At 41.2% G+C, this 23,569-nt stretch overlaps 1 protein-coding gene across 1 annotated transcript in view; it reads left to right on the forward strand.

The window, feature by feature from the left end:
- The first annotated feature begins 646 nt into the window (after positions 1–646).
- sestd1 (SEC14 and spectrin domain containing 1) overlaps positions 647–23,569 on the forward strand; it is a 92,491-nt gene continuing 69,568 nt past the window's right edge. Inside the window, 2 exon segments of the mRNA NM_001011359.1 lie at positions 647–680; positions 21,898–21,971. Of these exon segments, the coding sequence (NP_001011359.1) occupies positions 21,917–21,971 (55 nt within the window). The 5' untranslated portion in view covers positions 647–680; positions 21,898–21,916.

The following is a 23,569-nucleotide window of genomic DNA, read 5'->3' on the forward strand; positions in this document are numbered from 1 at the left end:
TGATCCAGGGCTGGATATGACAATTGGGGGGGGGGGATTATATGGACCCACTTGTCCACTCTAACCATCTAACGTCCAGTACTCCCCTGCCTTGGGTTGACTATGGTATGTTCCGAACTACTATTCCACCACAGCCGGAGGGGTGTATAGACCGAACGTATCTAATAATGGTTATTTAGCTGCAGGGAACCCCATGATGCTGGGGGCCCGGGGCAGCTACTCTCACCCCTCCCCGAAACAGACCTTGTCCCTTTTCCAATCTATGCGGCTGTTAACCCTATATAGCCGCGCCCCTAACAAAGCAACTACAGTGTTTATAGCTGGGCCACAGGTTGGAGATACCTGCAGTCTGCACGACACGCCCCACTTTCCCCCCAAATTCCCTGCCGACCGCATCACTTTCATTGTTTCCAAGTCTGCGTCGCCAAGTAATCGAAGGCGCTGCGGTGGAGGAGCAGGGGGAGAGAGAGGGAAATGAACATGTGGAAAGACAGCAGCCAATAGAATTCTTCCCTTCATCTCTCTCCTCCTTTTGGTGGTACGCCCCCCATATCCCTGAATCCCTAGTGGGCGTGGCCCAGAGAGTGGAGGACGGCGAGTAGAGGGGAGGGGATGCAACAGGAAGTGTGGATGGTATAGCCGGAGCCACCGTGGTCGCTGCTTCTGCTGCTGCTCCTCATGTAAATATTGCTGTTCTTGTTGGGATGTGTGTAGGGAATGTTGCTGGGTAGGGAGGACGAGCAGGAATCAAGGCGGTGGGCATTTTTAGCACGGAGTGGCTCATGTATTAGGGATGGGGGGTGCTAACGTGTCTGTGCTTGAGGCTGCAGCGCTGGATGTGCTGATCTTGCATGGAATCATTTGTGGGGACGACTACAGCTCATATTCCCTCCCCCCTGTATGTTTGGAATGGTGCATGCTGGTGGCTGTCTGGGTTCAGCATTGTCCTTGCACATGTTGTGTTGCTGCTGCTGGTATCACCCCCCCATTGGCACAGGGTGCTTTGTATATGAACTCCATCCTTGCCTGAGAGGCTGACAGTCCATGGTAATAGTTGCTTACTGTAAATGTGATATATCAAATACTGAGTATAAAGTATAATATTAATATATATATATATATATGTGTGTGTGTGTGTAATACACAAGGACCATGGTTACTTCTATAAAAAAAATAAGTAAAATATATCCTTATAAATGGTGCTTAGTGATGTCACTTTTGCCACATGACAGTGAAAATGGTGCACCCCCTGTTTTACAATATGAGGATATTAAAGGCCACATCTTAGACAGATCTTAGCCTGTGTCAGTTAGTGCCTCTATACTGATTTTCTAATTCCTCTATACTGTACATATTTAAAATAAGAGGGTACATAATTCCACACATGTGTACTGTGTATAATGGGCAGTCTTTTGTGCAGAACTACACATCCCCATTTTCTCTGGCTACTTCTGTATGAGTGCCAATGGCCGCCTATCCCTGATATAAAGAGAAGAGAGCATTCTTTACTTGATGAATGGGGAGACTCAACTGCATTAACAAACAGTCCAGAGTGTCAAGATCAGGGCAATGCATTTTGTTCTGCTATCTATAACTCCCAGTATCCCAGTTTGCTACAGCTGGAGGCCTAGAAGTTACATAGCAGTTGAGGTGGAAAAAAGACACACCCTCATTGGATGTGCTTAGTTGTTATAAGGGTACCTGACACTTTGTTTAAACTTTCTGTTGTATCTGGCAGTTTACTTGCTTGTGGGACAGACTAGACCTATGATATATCAGGTCTAATAAAAGTAATTTGTGAGCTACAGCTCCTGATATCCCAAGCTAGAATGAGAAGTTTTTAGTTCTTGAGGACTTTAACATCCAGGATCTACTTGCCCTACCCCTTGTAGCCCATTTATTGATGGAATACAACACCATGCATGTGTTTGCCCATAATTTATATGATGGAGAATCATGGGAGCTGGAATGTAGTAGAAGCAATTATATCCCCTTAAATGTAAAGACATGCCAGCAGTTTGCTTTGTACCTGAGAAGTTCCATCAGCATGTGCTTCTGACACATTCATGTTCTCATTTCCTACCATGGCTATGAGTGTGCTGTTCTGATGAGATCATTGCTGTCCAGATTGTGTAGTAATGTGACTCGTATAAACAGTGCTTTTAAAAAGAAAAATCCTGAAAACCATTTTGCTGTTACAGGTTTTATTTGCACAGCCTGTTATACCATTTATTTGTCTGTGCCAGGAGTTTACTAATTGAGTCTCAACTGTAACGGAAGGGTTGTAATTCACAACACCCACAGTCAGACAGAGACAAACTGGCAATGATGGAAATTCTAGTCCAACAATAGTGAGAAGAGGGCTCAAGTGTTTATTCAAGCAAGTATATTTCATGAAAATTTGATGTGTCCATGTGTTTTTGTGGGGGTATGACTTTTTGAATCAGATACTGTTTTGGATACTCTTCATCAATGGTTGGTACTAGTATGTGGTTTCTTGGTAATTTAGCCATGTTAAGGAACAGTTTGCCTGTATAAAATCTATTGTATTTTTAAAGTAAACCACAGTAATGAGCCTTATTTAGTTGCTGACAGATCTTTTATGCTGCTTGGAGTTATATTAACTTATGGATGAAATATTAAATGGCGCCCATCAGTAAAAAATTGCTTCCCTCACTGCAAGTATGGGCTAATAGAACTTGCACTCTGGTTAGGGAAAACAATAGTAGTTTTGAAAAAAAAATGCACCCCCCGCCAGTGATATGCCACGTGCTCCAGGAGGGAGTGGAGTGGTGGTCGGCACATGTGTGTTATGTCAGATGCATGCACATACTGAGTGCGCTAGTAGGCTGTCTCATTTAGCAAGTGTGTGGCAATCATGGCTGCCCACACTGGAGGCTCCCTACTGGTGCCGGAGGGGTTGCGATGACAGTGATATGGCAAAACTGATGCTTCCTTAAACCAGAGTGTGGGCTCTATTAGCAATTTTTTAGTTCACATTGATGATCTGACTAAAAGAGTTTACCTGAAAGCTGAAAAAATGTCTCTAATTCATTTGCAAAAAAAACTACATTTTAGAGATATTAAAAAAAAAAAAAAATAATGGAAAAAATGTTATTCTTTGTGGTGTGCTGTTGATACACTATAGTTACATGTTATCAATAATTTCCATGTGGCTGCAGACACATAGAGCAAATTATGGCACAAAAATACATACTCATGCATTTCAGAGGTGAAATCTGTCCCATGTGTCCAACGCAGCATCTCTGGGTACAAACACACAAGAGAGCAAGTTGGTAGGGAAGGGGTAGGTTCTCGGCCTGTGTGGCAGTAGCCTAAGCATTTTGAACAGGGCCCTCTTTACCACCCTTATCTGTTGTATTTTTGGATGTTATCTATTTATTCAGTTTATACACGCATTTATTGTAGAGCTCTAAGGAATATGTTTTGTCCAGCTACAAAACACCTAGAATTGCTCTGTCTGACATTGCTTTAAAGGGATTTGCTGCTACCTACAGTGACAGAAACCTTTGCAGTTGGAACAATTAAAAACTGCCGTTTAGCACATTATTTAGGTAACCAAGCCAAGTCTTATTGGAAGGGGTTTCAGGCAATATTTACCAGCGGCTAGCACAGTTTCCTGTGGACCCTGTCTGCCATCACCCTATATTTGTGGAAGGAGAAGTGTCCCTTAAATGTCCCACATTTAGATGTCTGAGATAGATCTCTGCTACCATGGGTGACTAATTGCTCCGAAATGCCTTTGTACCGGTAACAAGGGGATTCACCGGTGGAAAGGCCTACGCATTGCTGCAGTTTTCCTCCTGCAGTCAACTTTGCGCGAAAAACCAAATCCATGTGTAGGCCTTTCAACTGGCGATTTCCCTTGTTCCCGGTGGAAAGGCATTTCGGAGCAATTAGTCACCCGCAGTAGCAGAGATGTATCGTGGTAGCAGAGATGTAAATGGCTCTGTGGGACAATAGCCTAAAGCAATGTCAGATGGGGTGATTCTAGGTGTTTTTTAGCTGCACTGTGCCATCTAAGTTAATGTAGTTTAATGTTGTTCATTCCTTCATTCTTTGGTATGTGTTTTTATCAGCTATTTGTTGACACTTCCCCTCTCCCCAGGTTACAGATCAAACAGCGAGATATTATTCATTTCTAGACTGTTCCTTATCCTTACAAATAAGCACTTGTTTTGACTGGGAGATCTTGTGCTCCAATGAGTTATTTTTTCCTCATCGTTAAATAGTTTTTATATTGCTTACAGTCTCTGGTATTGCTCCATGCTTACATATATAAAGCACAGGGAAGTCATTGTGGAACAGAATGCACCATTGTACTGAGTTATAAGGAAAATTAAGTCTGAATATGGGTTGCAGTAGTATAAGCTTACAAGTACATGAAAAGGGGGGGTTGTGGGTGCACTCCAAGGCTAAGTAAAATATATAGGTACAATGAAAGGGCAACTAATCTGGTCAAATTAGCTACAAGCATACAAAAGGAAGGGGGGAATAAACTTGGCCATACACGCACCGATATTATAGTACATAACGATTATCGCTTCGTGTATGTTGAGAGATGAGGTAACTGATATCAATAAAAGTGTTGGAAATTGGTCGTCTTGTCGATTGGGCAGGACTGAAAATATTGAGGAGGTGTCTGAAGGTGCTACAGCATTGTAATGTTAATTCTGAATTGTCAAAAAGGGGTAAGCAATTACTTTTTTTACCTGCATATCTTGGTTGCAGAAGTATAAATTTACAAATACACGAGATTAGTCTACTAAGCTCCCCGAAATGCCATTGCACTGGCTAGAATGTAAATCACCGGGATGGCTTACACGGTGCTGAAATCGCAGACGTTTCCTCTCAAGGCACCTTCGGTGATTTCGGCAAATTGCCACGCAATGGCCATACATTGAAAGATCCACTCGTTTGGCGAGGTTGTCAAGCGAGCAGGTCTTTCCATAATATGCCTACTTTGAGATGTGCAATATCAGATCAACATCAGATCAATATCAGCAACGGGTATACAGGCTGTTGGAACAGGGACTGCATCAATGGGCTGATGTGGTCATTGCTCCAATTCGATATGTGGACAATTTTTGCTCAGATATCATTTGGATAGGCCTGTTGGAGTTCCCCATACACGGGTAGATAAGCTGCTGACTGGGACTGAAGGAGCCGAATCATAAGCTAAAATCTGTAGATTGTAAGCTTCGCTGGGGCAGGAACTGATGTAAAATCTCAAAAAAGTACTGGGGCACTGCTCTCCGTATATAAATAAAAGTAAATTCATTTTCAAACCATTGGCCTGGTTACTACTAGTGTCATTGAGATAAGTCAAACTTCTATAGTGGATCACTGCTAAAAAATATGTTGAATGATTCAGAGACCACAAAGTAGTGTTTTGAGGCCAAATTGTGGACACAGTAAATAGAGTACCTTCCATGTCTGTAGTCTCCCTGGTGGTGAATTCACAGGAAGGTAGAATATGCAAGCAGAGCAAAAAATGTGTAGGCAGCCTAATTGGCATGTGGTGTTTGGTGCAAATAATGCAGATTGCTACCCGATACCTTGGATTTAAACTGTGCTCTGGTAACTTTTTACCTGCAATTAGCACTGTAGCCAGTAGCACAATTTTAAAAACTCCCCATTTGCCATAGCCCTTAAGGGTAGTAAACGATAGACCAGCTGTTCATGGAAAAAGTTACTACCGTTGCAAAGTGTTGTATTATTTTAAGTTAGTAGCATTTTTGCTGGAAGGCAGATCTTTTCCATAAACAGTATTTTTTCTTTTTAAATGAGATGTGAGAACCTTATACTTGGATAATATACTGCTTAAGATTGCACCAGTGTGGGAAATGATAACCTGATTATTTCTGCCTTTTATTTCTACTAACACTGCTTAGGCTTTTAATTTTAGTGGTGGGGGTTATTGATGTTGGACACAGACTAACTTGGAGAAGTGCACAAAATACATAATACTGGCACTAAGCACTCTATTGAATATGCTTTGCAAATTTCCCACTGGCTCAAAGATATGTGGTATGCAGTGAGCAGCCCTGCATTAACAGTGGGTGAGTGGCACATTGGCAATTCCTGGAACATCAAATCCAATGGGTGCAAGGGCTCCAGTGATGGGCCAAAAAGGGTGCAGCTTTATTGCTCCTTAGGGATCCAGCGGTTGCAGCCATTGGATTGGTAAGTTAGGGCTCTGAGTCTTAAGGTGGCCATACACAGTCCGATTGTAGCTGCCGATATTGGTCCCTTGGCCTGATTCGGCAGCTTATCGGCCGGTGTAGTGGAAACAACAACTGGCCTGCCTGACCTATATTTGGCCTGAAATTGGCCAGATATCGATTGGGCAGGTTAAAAAATTCTGTCGGATCAGGGACTGCATCAACGAGCCGATGTGTTCCCCAATCAGACTGAATTTTTTAACCTTCCTATTCCAGTCGTTATAATTTAATCTTTTGGCCCAGGGGCCAAACAACCGAATTAGCCTAAATTCCCCTGATATCGCCCACCCGTAGGTGGGGATATCAGGAGAAGATCCGCTCGCTTGGCGACCAGATCTTTACATGTATGGCCACTTTTATTTGCTAACATAGGTGATAAATGACACCTGTGCAGTTACCATTGGCAAGTTAGCTTTGGTCAGCCTCTTGAAACAAACAAGATACATAGAAAAGTCTCTGAAGATATGGAATCTCACAAATATCTCTCCAGGGCACTACTCTATGTTTTTGTGCACTAGGTTTCCTCCCATTCATGCATTGTTCTCTGCCCCCCCCCCCCCCCCCATGCTTACTGCCTGCTTGTTTGCCATTTGTTTGCAGCAAATGCCAAAACTGGAAGAAGGGGCTAGAGACTAAGTACCATGCACTAACTACCATGCAGCAGACACTGAGGTAGCATAATAATCAGGCCAGGAGCATGCATAGTTGAAGCTGATCTGGGCCTGGCTTCAACTGCACATGCTCCTGGCCAGTTATTGTGTATAACAAGACACCAAGTGATACAAGATGATGTCAACCCTTCTTCATTACTTTGCTTTTAATGAATAGGTACGGCAAGCAAGACAGAATTGGGGGTGTATATATATATATATATATATATGTGTGTGTGTGTGTGTTCTCTCTTTTCTATTTACACTTAAGGCATAGATAGGTATTGCTTTAGCATAGAATAGAATTTGGTCATTGTCTGTGACTGTAACTGCACAGCGAGTTATTTCCCCTTTTATAAATTGTAATGTTTCCTGTTTTTCGACCTTTCTCATTGTGTTTGGTAGAAGCAGTGTTCTCATTTCAGCGCTCATTGTACCATTTATGCTATTATCTATTTATAAAGTGGCAAGCCATAATGCCTGACTGCTCGGCTAGAAACCAGAGGCAGTAAATGACATGTTTACATTCAATAAATGACACGTTCACATTCGGTGTCCAGTTGATGAATTCCCTGCCCTTGGCCAGTGGAGCTCCATATCTGTGTCTTTTTTAGGTAGAAAATGGGGTTAGAGAGTACAGATTTGGATCGGTTAATGTACTGAGGTTGTGTTTTGCCAGAACATTATAAGTGGAACACCCATTTCTCTATGGGGAAAACAATGCATTATGTGCTCACTCCCTGTTTCCTAATGAATCTTTCATGAATGTCCCTTGTAGGTTAAATCAATTTTGATCCCATCGTACGCTGCCAGACTTCATATATTGCAGAGTTTCCTTTGTTAATATACTACTCCCCTCTCTTGATTGTACTCTTTCATAAGCCTCTTTGCATTCTACCTGCTTTGTCACACTCAAAATATTGCAGCGTGTGTTTGTGTGGATCTGTCTGGTGTGAGGAAGAAATAAAAAGCTGATGTGTAATGGCAGGGTGGCGGAGGGGATGAGACGTGTTGGCTGGAGCACTGGTCTTGAATACAAAAGCATTTTAGATCCAGCAGTGTGTGCCTTGCCTCGGCGTGATCATGGTTACCTTCTATTGCATCCTTGTTTTTAGCATTTACACCAGTAATTGGATAAAAACATTGATGCTTCGTATTCTCTGTAGAGATCTGATTACATTAGGGCCCAGAATTGCATGGTATGTGTTCATTTTTAGACACGCCGACAAGAATAATCCAGCATTATTGTCGTAAACCATTTTTTGGCTTCATTGCACACATATGTGACTTTTGCCTAGAAGGACATCATTTTTTAACTTGTGAATTCTTTTTTTTTTTTTTTTTTTTTTTGCCATAGCACAGAGATTCCCTGTAACTATAATGGCAAGCTGTTTGCATGGCTTCTTAATTTTGTTTCCCCTCAGAACCAAAAACACTTAGTTGGTCCTTTATTACTGCAAAATGGCTGTTTTTATTTCCATCCATGTGCTAAATGGTCTCCTTTATAACTTGCAACCACCTTGGGGCAACGAGAAATGTCTGTTTCTGCATAGCTGGACCGCTGTTGGGCTTGTAGGCACTGCATTCCTTAGCAACCAATCAGCCATTGGCTTTTGCTGGTTTATGTTGCGTAAATATTGGATTAGGGTAGACTTTGCTCACGTTTGCTTCATAATAAACAGATTATAAAGGGCGTTTAAAGGGATGCATTTTCTTTAAGGAGTATAGCAATATATAGGCGATGTGCAGTATCACTGTACACTGCAATTTATTGCTTAGGAAGAAATACCTAGTTTTATTGATATTTGGATTGTTAAATTAAATCTGTCCCCAGTGCCTCATGGGCCCCTCTTCCAGCCCTCTAAGTTGCTGACTTGTGTGTCACAGACTTGAAAGATCATCTGAATTAAATTACTGAAATATTGATCTTTGATGTATGTATAACTTTATTTATAAATTGGAGCAAGGTATGAGACACAGTAGGAAGGAGGGCCCTGTCCCGTTGAGCGTACAATCTAATTTACTAGCTCATTTACATTCCCCCCCCCCCCCTTCCCAGGGGTTGCAGCACCAGGAAGCCCTTAGATTGATGTGCAAGTAAAAGGCTGGAGGGGAGGATGCTTATGTGCCTCCCCCCTCCAGCCTCTTTTAGGGCAGTGACACATGGGAAGATTGGTCGCCACGCTACAAAATCTCCCTGCAATGCCATCTCACTGGCTAGAATGTGAATCGCCGGTGGGATGGCATACCTGCCTTGAGAGGAAACTTTGGGTGACTTGGGCGAATCGCGGTGCCGCGTATGTTATTCCACAGCTGATTTACATTCTAGCCGGTGAGATGATCTAATCATTGCCCTTAAGGGTGAAGACACACAGAGCTACAAGTAGCAGCTACTTCTTGTGGCTACTAAAATTGACAATGCTGATCATTTACTGATAACAGTCTCTACGTGTGTTTTAGCAGAGGCAATTCTCAGTATTTTCTATGGCAGGGTATATTTTGGTGTTTAGTAGCCATGACAAGTAGCTGCTACTAAGAAGGTCAGGCTGAACAAGATTCTAAGTAGGGATGCACCAAATCAACTTTTTTTTTTTTGGATTCAGCCAAACCCCGAATCCTTGGTAAAAGATTCAACCAAATACCGAACCGAATCCTAATTTACATATGCAAATTATGTTACAAAAAGGTTAAAGGTCGCCCAAAAAAATTTCCAACTTCCATGTTTACTTGACAAAAAGTCTGCAGATCTCTGCACTCTGAAATGCGTTTATTCACACAGTTCCCCAAACAGCACTCTGCATACTCTGCACACTCTGCATGGGGCATAGCAAATAAGCCCTATAGTATATCTGTAGACATGGGAACTGTAACTCGCTCACAACAGTTTTTTACCTTTTTGTTCAACGCATTAAATCAGGAAGAGTCTTGGAAACCAAGCAGGAAAATTAGTGTCTCCCAGTGCAGTGTGGACTTTCCCATAGCTGTCCACAGAAAGGTGCATTCTGCATTGGTTCTTGAGAAACTCCTTCTTTCCCCAGGTAAGATTTTTTTTTGGTGGAAGGTGGCTTCTCACCCAGCTGTTTCTTTGTTATTAAAGAATCTGGGAATTTGCTCAAGGGTCAACCAGACAGGCCTCTCTTATCTCTACAAACACTTTCAAGGTGATTTATTGCATTTACTGCTTCAATTACCTCTTCTTTGAAGATAAAGCTCAGGATCTACTGATCTACTTTTTCAAGGTTTAACCCCATAGTAAAAAAAAAAAAAAAAGGGAAAAATGTCTGGTCAAAATCTGTCATTGAGTATCTCCCTTTCACTGTAATTCACACCTCTTGTAACTTAGGGGCTCATTTTTCAAAGTACAATTGCTTCTGAATACAAAAAAATCTTTTTTTTTTTTTAAGTTTTCGTACTGTGCATATTTTTTGTGACTTTGTGTACTTTGCGACAAAAAGCAAGACAATTTTTGCGACAAAATCATATTTGTTGCACCGAGTATGAAAGTTTCGGATTCATTCAAGCTTCGGTATCGTGACTTTCCTTTGGCCAGGTTGGAGCTGCAGAGTGCTATTGAGTCCTATGGGAGGCTTCCAAAAACATGCACGTTTGCGATCGTTCGGATATGAACATTTTGTGACTTTCGGATCACCAATACGTTTTTTTCGCAAGCATTTCTGTGATATTTGCGATCATCAGAAATTATCGCATCTAATCCGAATTTTACCCATTTCGGGATTCAAACCTCGTACTTGATGAATCAGCCCCTTAGTGTTTGTACTATTGTTAATAACTGGTATAGGGTAGATGGACTAATCTACTTGTTGGCACACAAGCAAGCCAGTGAGGGGAAGTATTATGCACATTAAGGGTTATTAGAAATAAGCAGTAGACCATTCATTTTTTCTTCCCAGTGACCATAATTCTGTGCATGTTTCTTTTTATCTGTGGAAGAGGGACATCTTGGAACAACTAGTTAAATGTCATCAGCAGGCTTTGTTTAAAGAGTGGACTTTGGTGGCCAAAGATAATGCAGTGCTTGTTAATCTTTCCAGGCGATTACATTTGAATGTAGCAGCTCTTTAATTGGCCACAGGCAGTTAAGTGGGTCACCCCTTTGCATAATTTGAGAATTGTGTTTCATTGTTCCCTGTATGACCATCTTAATGCAAAAGGGCTAAATGGAAAACCTAGCTGGCAATTGGCGTGTGTATGAGAGACATCATCCATGAGGCACTCGCTGCCCATAAGCTGGCAAAACATGTTTGTTTCTTACAATTTTCAGTATATGATTGGGGGCCAGATGATCCCCAGCACTATTGATCTGGCAGGGTTGAAAATGCAATCTGCTGATGCACCATATCTGCCAGTGAATGATGCATTGGTAGATGAGGAAGTAAAGAGACACTATGGCTTATCATCTTCTCCTGTTGTCCTGATCATTTGGGGTGTTGGCCCAAACAAACAGAACAATAGAAAAGTGTAAAAAAAACCTCAACCTTTTGTACAGTATCAGTGTGTTTGAGGTCAGGTCGTGAATGGCCAACCTTAGGGTGAAAACAGACAAGGTGACAAGTATCCGTGTTTTTTAAAATCTAATCCTGGTGACTAATTGCCACTGTGAAACACATTGGTGACTAGTAATGCGCAGTCGCATCTATCTGTATATTATACACAGGGATTAGTTGCTGCAACTGTGACCTCTAGAGGTCTTTAAATTAAATAATACCTCTGCAGATTTAAACATAATGGCTTCTCTTAGACCAGTGATCCCCAACCTGTGGCTTGAGAGCAACACGTTGTTCACCAACCACTTTGATGTTGCTCCCAGGGCCCCCAAGCAGGTGTTTACTTTTGAATTCCTGGGTCGATGGTAATTTTTTGTTGAGTAAAAACAAGATATACTACCAAACAAATCCTCCTGTAAACTAAGATTCTGCTTAGGGGCTACCAAATAGCCAATCACAGCCCTTATTTGACACCCCCCACAAACCTTTGTGATGCTTGTGTTGCTCCTTAAGTCTTTACTTTTGACTGTGGCTGATGGCTTAGACCAGTGATCCCCAACCAGTGGCTCGTGAGCAACATGTTGTTCCCCAACCCCTTGGATGTTGCTCCCAGTGTCCTCGGCCCAAACCCACCTGACCTGCAGGTTTTGGGCCAGTCTGTACATCACTAAAGGAGAATGCAATTTCCCTTGCCTACGTGATTCAAATGTTTTATTGCCTGTGATTCACAATGACCAAAATACTGACCGCACTGGAGTGATTTAAAGCGGACGACAAGATGTCCCTTGTGCCATAATCCTAAAAGGGACGTATACCTTTCTATATAATTTAACATAAGTTAATAAAATATACCAGGAATGCACAAGCTAGAGTTTTCTGGATAAGGGATTTTTCCTTAAGGGCTCTGGTACACGGGGAGATTAGTTGCCCACGGCAAAACTCCCTGCTCGCGGGGGACTAATCTCCCCGAGTTGCCTTCCCCCTGCCATCCCACCGGCGAACATGTAAGTCGCGCAAATCGCCCCGCCGGCGACTTACATGTTCGCCGGTGGGATGGCAGGGGGAAGGCAACTCGGGGAGATTAGTCGCCCGCGAGCAGGGAGTTTTGCCGCTGGCGACTAATCTCCCCGTGTACCAGAGCCCTAAATCACTGTACCACCATGCTAGCAAACATTTAAACATTAAATTAAGCCAATAGGATTGTTTGGCCACAAATATGGATTCATGCAACTTAGTTCCCATCAAGTACATTTGTTTAAAATGGGTTCTGTGGGAGATGCCTTCCTGTAATTTTGAGATTTTCTGATAATGGCTTATTGATAATGGCAAGGTATATGCCCCCTTTAATGTCAATGTTAAGCAAAGGTTACTGTGTGCCCAACTTTGCAGAGAAAAATGTTGTTTTGGAATATATTGTATTTTCTCTGTAATTATATTGAATTCCATCCTCTGATTTGTGTTTTGCTGCCTGTGTCAAGGATTCTGTTGTGTGGACAGAAAGGATGGCACTGAAATAGAGGAAAAAAATGTGTGCAGGTCTACGATAAGCTTTTTCTTATATACATCCCTTTTAGATATTTTGCTATGGAGCTTGCTTTTAGAACTTGTTTTTTTTCACCCTTTCTGGGAGACAGTTCCTATAAATAATCCTAGCCTGTGCAATCTGTGCAGTTTATGCCGCTTCTGGCTGATGATGATGCAAATAATACATCCGTTTCCATCAGAAATTCTCTGGAAGTTGCAGTCCTGACAGCTAATTATACTGCTGGGTGCCTAGTCTTGTTCAGCGGGCATATCTCTTTATGCAAAATCTAGGAACACCAATTATTTCAGCCAGATTACTGAAAGAGGGAACATGGTGTTTTGAATAAATGTGTGTAATCAGGGTTCCTTTGAAGGAAAACGAATGTTAAAGTGCAGTTAACTTTCATAGGCTCAAACATATATGTAGGGTTTGTGCTTTATATAAGACTTTGTAAGGTTCTTTGCATTCCTGCCACACAGTGCCTGTTGAATATCTTCTGGATCACTACCCAGAAGTATAAAAACACAAGGCTGATCACAGGAAAAAATAGGTCACCTCTTATGGTTTTGATTATGGCCATATGTTTGTGTGTGTGTGTGTGTATATATGTAGATATATAGATAGATATAGATACAGAGAGAGATGCAATTCCTGTGTCAGCTATTGTCGGATCTATAAAAGCTTAGTCAGTAATTTTCCCTAAGCCTTGTGCACCAAGTGTTCTTGCAAGCTTTTCTAGGAATGATATGATGTGCTTGAAAAACTGTTACTGATCTGTTTTTAATTAATTGCATATAGTATAATAAAGGTGGGCATATTGCAGAAACGTTATGCTGGTTTGGTGAGGTGGCTGCATAAGTGGATCTTTGGTCATTTGGGTCACCTTTCAAAGGGCATGCGTTATATCCAGTAGCCGACCTATAGGCTCTTCGATACTTATGAAAAGCCATAGGTGGTATATAGCCACCTTTGTATTGTTCTGTTTGTTTTGGGAAGACAAGAAGAGGAGCAGCTGTTTTAAAATTTCATCTGCTGAAATGTATTTTTAGCTGTCAGGGAAGTGGCCAAAATGACCCCTGCATGAATTACTTTACTAGCCACATTGTATGGACAGTCCTAGCCAGTCAGGTTGATTTATAGCTGTTTTTGGAACAATTCTTAACTTAGATCAAGATACAGTAGGTCCTGTAGAGCAGGGCTGTCCAACAGGAAGCCCATGGGCCAGATGTGGTCCTCCAATAGATTTTTATAGCCCCACCGGTCTGCTTAAATTTTCCATAGACTTCATAGTATGGCTTCATCATTTTAATTAAATCCGACACTTGGACTTGCTACTTGAGAAATACTTGTCCACTACATGTAATAAGTTGGACAGCACTGCCGTAGAGCAAATCCTATAGCTTTTTTTGTAACTTATATTTAATTAACATTTTCAAATATATAAAACATCACAGAAATGCAGTGCACATCATATGACAAAGTTTCAAATATTCATAATATAGGAGCTCACAGTAGGCTAGGTCCATTGTCTTTTTTAGTTGGTGTTATGTGGAAAATGTGAACTTTAACATGAACTGTAAACAATCAATTTAAGGTAGTAACATGGATGCACATAGACTGGATGGTCAGTGCTGATGTAGTTGGTTATGTCTAATAGAGATTGTAGGCTTCGGTAGCTTCGGCCTTGCAGTTTCCATGGGAACCAGATGTTAAGGTAGAGATTGGTTGCATTTTGAATAATAGCAATACCCAAATCAAATATTCTGTTGGTGTTGATTATTTTGGCTATGCTAGGTGGATCTGGGTTCGTTCCCTTTGTTGATATGGCTAGGTGGGTAGCTGTTAGGACCTGATTGGCCAAGGCTTGACCACTTTTGTGTAGTTTTGTTACCTTAGTCCATAGAGGTTAGATGCAAGGACAGTTCCAAAATGTGTGTTGTAAGGTACTTTGGTATCCTCAGTTGCGGGGGGATGCTGTGGGAAAATTTGTGGAATCTGTCTGGAGTACAGTACCGAAAAGTTAGTATTTTATACACATATTCTTTTGTCGGGTATAAGTGGCCATTTGTCTGGTGTTGTCCCAGATTTGCATCCAATCTTCAGGGGATAGGGGTTGTGGGAGAACCCAAAATCCTGTAGCTTTACCATCTCTAGTTATATTTCTAAGGCTATGATGTCCCCTGGATATACTCCAGTTTGTCCACTTATTTACAATCCTTTGATGGGACTTGTACATTAGCAAGGATCACTGTGGGTTTTTTTTCTATGGCAGGAGGTCATACACTAAGGTACCCGTACACGGTAAGATCAGCTCGCGTGGCAAGATCGCCAAGCGAGCGGATCTTCCCCCCGATATCCGCGGGACCGATATCGGGACCGATATCGGCAGCTTCTATCGGCCCGTGTATGGGGGCCTTTACACTTTCAATAACAATGACTGAACATTGTAAAATGCTGCACTATATAAATAAAGTATAACTGTATCAGTCCCATGACTGGGGGTTATATGCAGGTGTTCTGATGTTGAGGCATGAAACATTGCCCCAGCTCTATTCAGCAACTCTGAGAGTCAGTAAAGAGTATTATTGTGCCCTTCATTTCATTACTTTATTACTTGGAAAGAACAACATGTACTATTCAGCAGAAGCCATTACTTTTATGATCCAATTAATAAGAGGCTCACGTTATTTTCTCACTAATTAGGCCAATTTTAGTTCCTTAAAATTCATGGTTGCTAATAGCGGTGTGTGTACATTTACAAAGAAGACACTAGCATTCCGTATCATCAAATACTTTGAACGGTTGCCTGCCTTACTTTAATTTGACAACCAGTACATACTGCCTGAGGGATTCTGTCCTTAGAAGGGTTGAAATGGCTCTTTTTGTCACACAAGTTGCCCAAGTGTCACCAACCCATTTAGCAGTAGTTCCTTTTATTTTGAACTAAAGTGGTTGCTGGTGATTTAGAAGCATAACTTAAAGGGAAAAATGGGCCCAGACCCTCTAGCCTTGCTGTCCATGTGGTATTGGATGGAAGTTTTGAGTGTACATGGTCATATGTTCTACTTTACTTTGCACTCAGTGGCTTTTCTATAGTTTTATCCTATCTGCAATGCTGTAATAAACTTTCATTTTCTTGACTACTGCTAATCAGCTTATAGTACACAAAAGGGATAATGAGATTGGTCTTTTGATGGTGGATTGAAGGATTGCGATTCAGCTATTTAGAATTGATTATTTTAGCAACTGCTGATTCACTGCAGGCATCTGTATTGTTGGCAGGCATCTTTGTCAGGACGGCAGAATTCTAATCTTATGGGACATGTACTTCCTAAACTTTTCCCTTCTCTCTTAGGAAAAAAATAGCAAGTATTGTTTCTGTATAACTACTGTTTTAAAGGGAACATTAAACCACACCCATGTTAACACATTTCTAAGACTATATTCACAATAATGGTGTTAACACACCAAAAAAAAAAATGCCGATTGGCGATGTCGTCAAGCGAGCGGATCTTCTCATGATATCCCTCACCTACGGGTGGGTGATATCGGGAGAATCCAGGCTAATTCGATTGTTTGGCCCTGGGGCCAAACAATCAAATTATAATGACGGGCATAGGCAAAGTCGGTCCGGGGGCTGCATCAACTAGCCGATGCAGTCCCCGATCCGACTAGATTTTTAAACCTGCCCGATCGAGATCTGGCTGATTTCAGGCCAGATATCGGTCGGGCAGTGCCCATACATGGGCCAATTAGCTGCCGAGTATAGCGACCTTTACTTTTAAATCCACATGGCTCCTTCTTCTAATTGGATAGCACGGCAACCTCCAGCACATAATTATACACCTTAGAGTCCTCTAACAACTACTTCCAAATAGTAACAAACTCCCGGAGTAGAGGCAGAGTATGGCGCACACAGGCAGGGCAGAGCAGAGCAGGCAGAATATGGCACACACAGGCAGGGGAGAACAGGGCAGGCGGACTATTGCACACACAGACTGCACAGGGTAGGCAGAATATGGCGCACACATGCAGGGTAGGGAAGGCAGAGTATGGCACGCATATGCAGCATAGGGCAGGCAGAATATGGCACACATATGCAGCATAGGGCAGGCAGAGTATGGCACACATATGCAGAATAGGGCAGGCAGAGTATGGCACACATATGCAGCATAGGGCAGGCAGAGTATGGCACACACAGGCAGCATAGGGTTATGGCATACACAGGGTAGAGCAGGACAGCTGTTTTTTGCCAGGAAGAAAAAAAAAAATCTTTTAAATACCAGGAAATACTTCCCCACGAAGAGCAAGAAGTAACTATAACCTGAATCTTTATTTAAGTTGTGCTACTTCACATAATAGTGAGAATCTTATTAACAACCCACATAGATGTGTCAACTCTCCAGGAATATTCGGGAGCCTCCTGGTTTTTGCCCCCAAAAAACAGTTTCACGTCTCCCACTTTTCTTCCTGAAAATATCAACCTTACATTGACAGTGGTAAAAACTTTCCCATAATCTGCACAAATCTTGCCTAAATAGGTGGACATGGTTGTGGTACAAAAGCCTTTTGGAAACCAGCTCTGTGAGACTAACTTCTATTTTCACATATTCTAGGCATCTGACATTTTCGGACTTATTTTTGTACTGCAATTTAGACTGAATCGCATGAGCTTACTGTCAAGCAATAAGGTTTGGCCAATCATGATGTTCTGGTAGCAGAGATTACCTGTATGGTAGGGGGAAATGAACAGTAAAAGGCTCATTCTTGTCCAGTTTGAAATGACATGGAGCCTCTGTTCATGATGAACCTGACTAAAGTTCCAGTCTACTCTAAAGTTTTTTTGTTGTGCCCAATCTGAACCATGTTTCTTCAGTTGAATTATTGTGGTATTTTAAACTTGCTGCAGTGGCTGTTAGTGGAGTTTGTGAACGTGCCAAGGTGCCTCCATATTTGGGGAAAGGTGTAGAAGCCAAAGGGGACCCTTCAGTTGTCACTGGGGACACGTCTTGACAAATACAAATGCTAGCTGTAGCGGGAACAAACCATAAAGTTTGCTTATAGCACAGGCATGTCAGACTTTAATGGCACGAATTGCCAAATAATATCCTGCACAAACAGATACCAAAAAGAGAACATAATTATAGCCCTGAGCTAAGCACAATCCAGGAGGTAAATGTGTATAGCTCATCTTCTCTAGCCATGTGCTTCCAATTACTGTGGCTTCCACTTTTTATGGAATGTCTAATCCACGAAGGCTAGACTATCTTCTGACCACCCGTTCTGTAAATAATTTACTTCCTAAAAATCCGCTGCTTATTTGCTGCTATGAGCGCTATTGAGAAAACAGTACTAACTCCCTTAGTTGCTATTAGTGTTGGTGCACATGTATTATGTATGGGGGGGTTTGGTGCTTCTGAGAATGTACTCTACTGCACCATACATTTTGTGGCATGCTTCTAAAATATCATTCATCTGAACTTAAAGCCAAAGGAGGCCTGAAAGCTTTTGCTAGTTCCTTGCCGTGCTCTCACCAGGATGATTAAATGCATTGCTTTCCACATAGTGCTGCACTGTATATAATCACTCACAGGCCTCTCACTAGCCAGAGGTATCAAACAATCCCCGATGGCAGATAAAGACCATCTTATTACATTTTTTTTCCTTCTCTGACATCCTGGATAAACATTTTTTTTATATTTTGCTAGCAATATTGTATTTGTGTACTATAATTATTTGTAATTGGAGGATTGCTGTCTTCGGATCAATATTATTCCTAAGAGCTACTATATATTCTAAATTCTGACCTTGCTAATAAAGCACACTGAAATGTTATTTATACCACACAGTTAATAGATGATATGGAATTCTTTCAATGGTCTTTTATCTCAGATCCTCCTTCAAGGTGTCTTATCTTATGGGACAAGATCCACATTCTCAGTTTCTAATCAAACACTGATCCTGTAATTTGTATCCTACCCTGCAGAAAACACTTAAGGTGGCCATACACGGACCGATTTTTTACTTACAAACGACCGATTCCCGAACGATCCGATGCTATCGTTAAGTTATCGTATAGTTGGTGGTGTACGAACGATCGTCGGCCCACTAAACGAGCCGACATTATCGTCCCCAAAATCGATCGGCCAGGTTTAAAAATTTTGGTCGTTTAACGATAAAATCTGCCAGTTGGTGTGAGTGTCAGACATTTGTCTTTCAACGATTGTTCTCTGCGCATGTCACGATTGCCAGCAGCAGAAGTCAACGACATCGATCGTACGTAGATGTACGATCGTAGGTATTTTACGATAATGATGCGACAAAATCTTTCCCGAATTATCGTTGCCCGTGGATGGCATATCGTATGGGAACTCGATCGCCATACGATCGTTTGTCGATATAATCGTTCATCGCACAACGAGCGAAATCGCCTCGTGTATGGCCACCTTTAGTTGTACAAATAGTCTGTTTCATTTGTAACCCTACTTCTCTGTTGAGGGAGTGAGACCACACATTTCTGTCTCATAGGAGAAATAAGGAACAGTAAAATACATTAATTTTTTGGTGTTAAAGTAATTAATATATTATGTACTATTGTCCTGCACTGTTAAAAGTTGTGCGCTTGCTAAAAACTCCCTACTATAGTTTATATAAACAAAGCTACTGTGTAGCTGTGCCATGGGGGTAGCTATTAAAATTGAAAAAAGGTGAAAAGGCACAGGTCACATAGCAGATAACAGATAAGCTGCATAGATTGCTATTGTATTCTACAGAGTTTAACTGTTTTTGCTATGTAACCTGTGCTGTTTTTCTCCCCTTTTCCAGCTTGAATGGCTGCCCCCATGGTTACACAATAGGGTATTTTATATAAACTATAGTAACATTTTGAAGCAAACACACAACTTTTACCACTGCAGGGAAACCGTACAGTATATTTTAATTACTTTAAAACATTTTCATTTTTTGGTGTTACTGTTACTTTAAACATTACAAAGAATTAGGCTATAAATGCTAGGGCTTTGGTGCTTCCAAACATGCACCTACTTTCTCCCCATCTTATTTTTGCTAATTCACAGCGCTTGCTCTGGGCTGCCAATCACCTAATCTCAGGTACTGTTCAAAATATACAGGATGTAATCTACATTATGCTATCAGCTAAACTGTAAATTGTATTCTTATAAATGGTGTGTTTTGATGTCAAAACATGATGTTTATATTTTAAAGTGACTCTTAACTATGGAAGCAGCTGAAATGTGCCATCATGTACACCTTCACACTCTGGTGTGGTGACTGCACATTGAAGAAGCTCAGTAGAGACATTGTATCAGACACCCATTGAAGTGCCAGAAAGAGCACTTGAGTTGCTGTAACCAAAACACTGACATAGTTGTGCCAATCACAGTTGCTAATGATACAGCTCTTACAAACATCTCTCTCATTGCAGCTGTAACAAGCACTTTGCTCCTTTTGGAGATGTGAATGCTATGCACTAACAGTAGGCAATTCACTGAGGAATGTGGGCAGCCGTAAGGTGCCACATATCATGGGGGGGGGGGTTAAAAGGAATGCTGATGCTTACTAGAAAACCAATGGTAAAAAGTGGAAGACCACAACTTTGAATAGTTTTAGGTACTGTATGTACAGGCTGTAAAAATAGAAAATTTTGCTTTTCATATCATGTTTACCTTTAATTTTAAAACATTTATGATTCTTTAGATTTGGCTATACCCATAATGAGGCCACACCATGCTGCTACCTGTTAGACCACTGGTCCTTAAGCAGCAGGTTGGTATACAGTTATGGAACCAATGCAATATTGATTGGATCTAGGATGGCTTTTTATAAATTGCAAATTATTTTTATGGTAAAAATTAGCAATTATAATAAGATGCATACTCCATCAATCAGTTTAGCTGACTTCACAATGAAGTAGGGTTAAAATGCTGCTCATTATGTTTCAGCCCAAGGTAACCACAGCTCTTAGCAATGACAATCTTTGACTGTGAAGATGCCCCCAGAGCTCCCCATACCCAGGTTTAGTTTCACTCTAACCCCATGTTAGACCATAACTAACCTGCCCTGTTTTGAGCAATGTAGTACCAAGAAAAAGGAGAACTAAACCCTAAAAATTAATATGGCTAAAAATGCCATATTTTATTACTAAACTTACTGCACCAGTCTACAATTTCGTCATCTCAATAGCCGCAATGATCCAGGTTTTTACAGCTGTCACAGGAGCTCCCATCTTGTAAAGTGTCTGTGACACTCGTATGCTCAGTGGGCTCTGAACAGCTGTTGAGAAGCCGAGCTTAGGGGTTGTTGCAAAATATCAAGCAAAAAATGAGGTTTGTCTAATATAAGCACTGTAATTGCACTGGTATATGAGCTGCCGTGTAATGTGAATCTGAATGAATTCTAATCAGCCTTATATTGTGACATTTAAATTTTGTGTATACAGTATATTGTGCGTCAGTCCCTAAGCTCAGGTAAGTGACAGCAGGAAGTGTTATATACTTTGTTTTTCTTTCATGTAAATTATTATGAAACATTTGAAACAAGACTTTTTTGTTTGTTGCACCTTTTGCATCTTTTTTATTTACAAGATGTTTGAATTGGAATTAAGGTGATTTTTCAAGAGCTGAGTAAGAACTTATTTAGGAATTCAGTATGGTAACTGTTGGGTTGTGACTAAAAGCAAATTCTTATAGCTTGTATGTTATATGCTCTTCTGTGTAATATGGCAGTGCTAGATGTATAAAGGATAATAATATAAACTATTGAAGCACTGATGGGAAATTCCCAAAACTGGAGTAAGTTAGGTCTGGGATAGTATCCTAGAGAAACCATAAGAGAATATTAATGAGAGCTTATACAGTACCCTTTTGTGAAATCCCCCCTGTATGTAATGCATATATGTATGTATTTTGCATCTGGATTACAAATCTAATAATGTCTTTAAATCTCTTTCGCAGATAAGTTCATAAAGGGAAAATGGATGCCACCGTGATTTTACCGATCTTGAAGAAGAAATTGGCTTTTCTCTCAGGTAGGTATTCCGTTGTTGTTTTTTTTTCCGCTGACACTCAGGCTTTTCTGAAATAATGGATTTCCAGAAGCGGTTGGATTTGTTTTGAGGTTTTGCTGGAATTCCAGTACATCTGTTAGTGGTTTTGGCAGGAGAATATCTAGATGGGCTATTAACACAATTTATGGGTATTTGAAAGGCAGGTCTATATTGCACGTGCAATTTATATCTTTATTTTTTTTAAGGTAACTCTTGTGCTTTACTGAGAAAGACCAAACATTCTTGATACAAACTAAGCAATACCTTAAGATTTATAGGCAAAGCCTTTACAGGGTTAAAGAAGTTTAATAACTCCAACACGCCGAGTGCTTGCCAAACAAATAAATCCAATATTTTCTTATCCTCAATCTGAAACTAGTAAAAAGAATTGAAACCTTTCACATCAAAGGAGTTTAGTTTCTTCTTGCTCCTTTCCTTAATCTGCTGTCATAGAGACCTTGTCTAATGACTGCAGCGTGTCAGGTTTCCCTGTCTTATTTGCATGGCGGTTATGGAACAAAAAGGAAGGGATGGGATGGCAACTCACAGAAACGTATTCGTTAGCACGTCTGTGGGAAATTCATCAAATATAAGAGAAGGACAAACAATGCTTCCATTCTTCACACAAAAAAAGAAATTCAAGGAGTAGTTCACCTTTAAGTTAACTTTTAGTATGTTGTAGAATATCCTATTTGTAGCAACCTTTCAATTAGGTGTCTTTTTTCCAATTTTTTCCTCATCTGCCTTTTAAATGGCAAAATAATATTGCTTTGTGACGGTACAATATTTTTGTTACCTTTTATGACTTTTATTTCTATTCAGTTCCTGTCCTATATATCTTCAAGTATCTTATTCACACCACTTCCTGGTTGTTAGGGTAAATTGGATCTTGTTTTCCATCTTAGGGTCCCTCTCTGCCACAGGACCCTCTAACTGCAGTACCCTTTGTACCCTCCTTCAAAATATCATAGATCTCAACAGTTGAGTTTCCATTGAAGGAATCTCTAAAATGGCCCCAGCCCCATGACTATAATTAAAAACATGCATTGGAGCATTTCCATGCCTTAACAATAGCAGTTTATGGTTCTATCATGATGCTTCTCTTTGTTGGTTGAGAAAATCAATGTATGCTTTGTACACCTAAGGGCTCTGGCACACGGGGAGATTAGTCGCCCGCGACAAATCTCCCTTGTCATGGGCGACTAATCTCCCCGAACTACCATCCCACCGACGAACATGTAAGTGGGATGGTACACGCTGCGCAGGCGATTTCGGCAAATCGCCGAAGTTGCCTCGCAAGGCTTTTTCGGCGATTTCCCGAAATCGCGCTGCCGCGTTTGCCATCCCACCGGCGACTTACATTTTCGCCGGTGGGATGGCAGGTGATGGCAACTCGGGGAGATTAGTCGCCCGCGAAAAGGGAGTTTTGTCGTGGTAGACTAATCTCCCCGTGTGCCAGAGCCCTAAGGAGATAGCTTCCACTTACTTCGTACTTGGCCTTTTCTCCTGTTGTATTTGCACTGGGACATGCACACTAGGGCCCCTGGCTGCAAGTAGTGGGCCAAAACATCAGGACTTTG

The sequence above is a fragment of the Xenopus tropicalis genome, chromosome 9 (genome assembly GCF_000004195.4).
Source record: "Xenopus tropicalis strain Nigerian chromosome 9, UCB_Xtro_10.0, whole genome shotgun sequence".
Lineage (NCBI taxonomy): Eukaryota > Metazoa > Chordata > Amphibia > Anura > Pipidae > Xenopus > Xenopus tropicalis.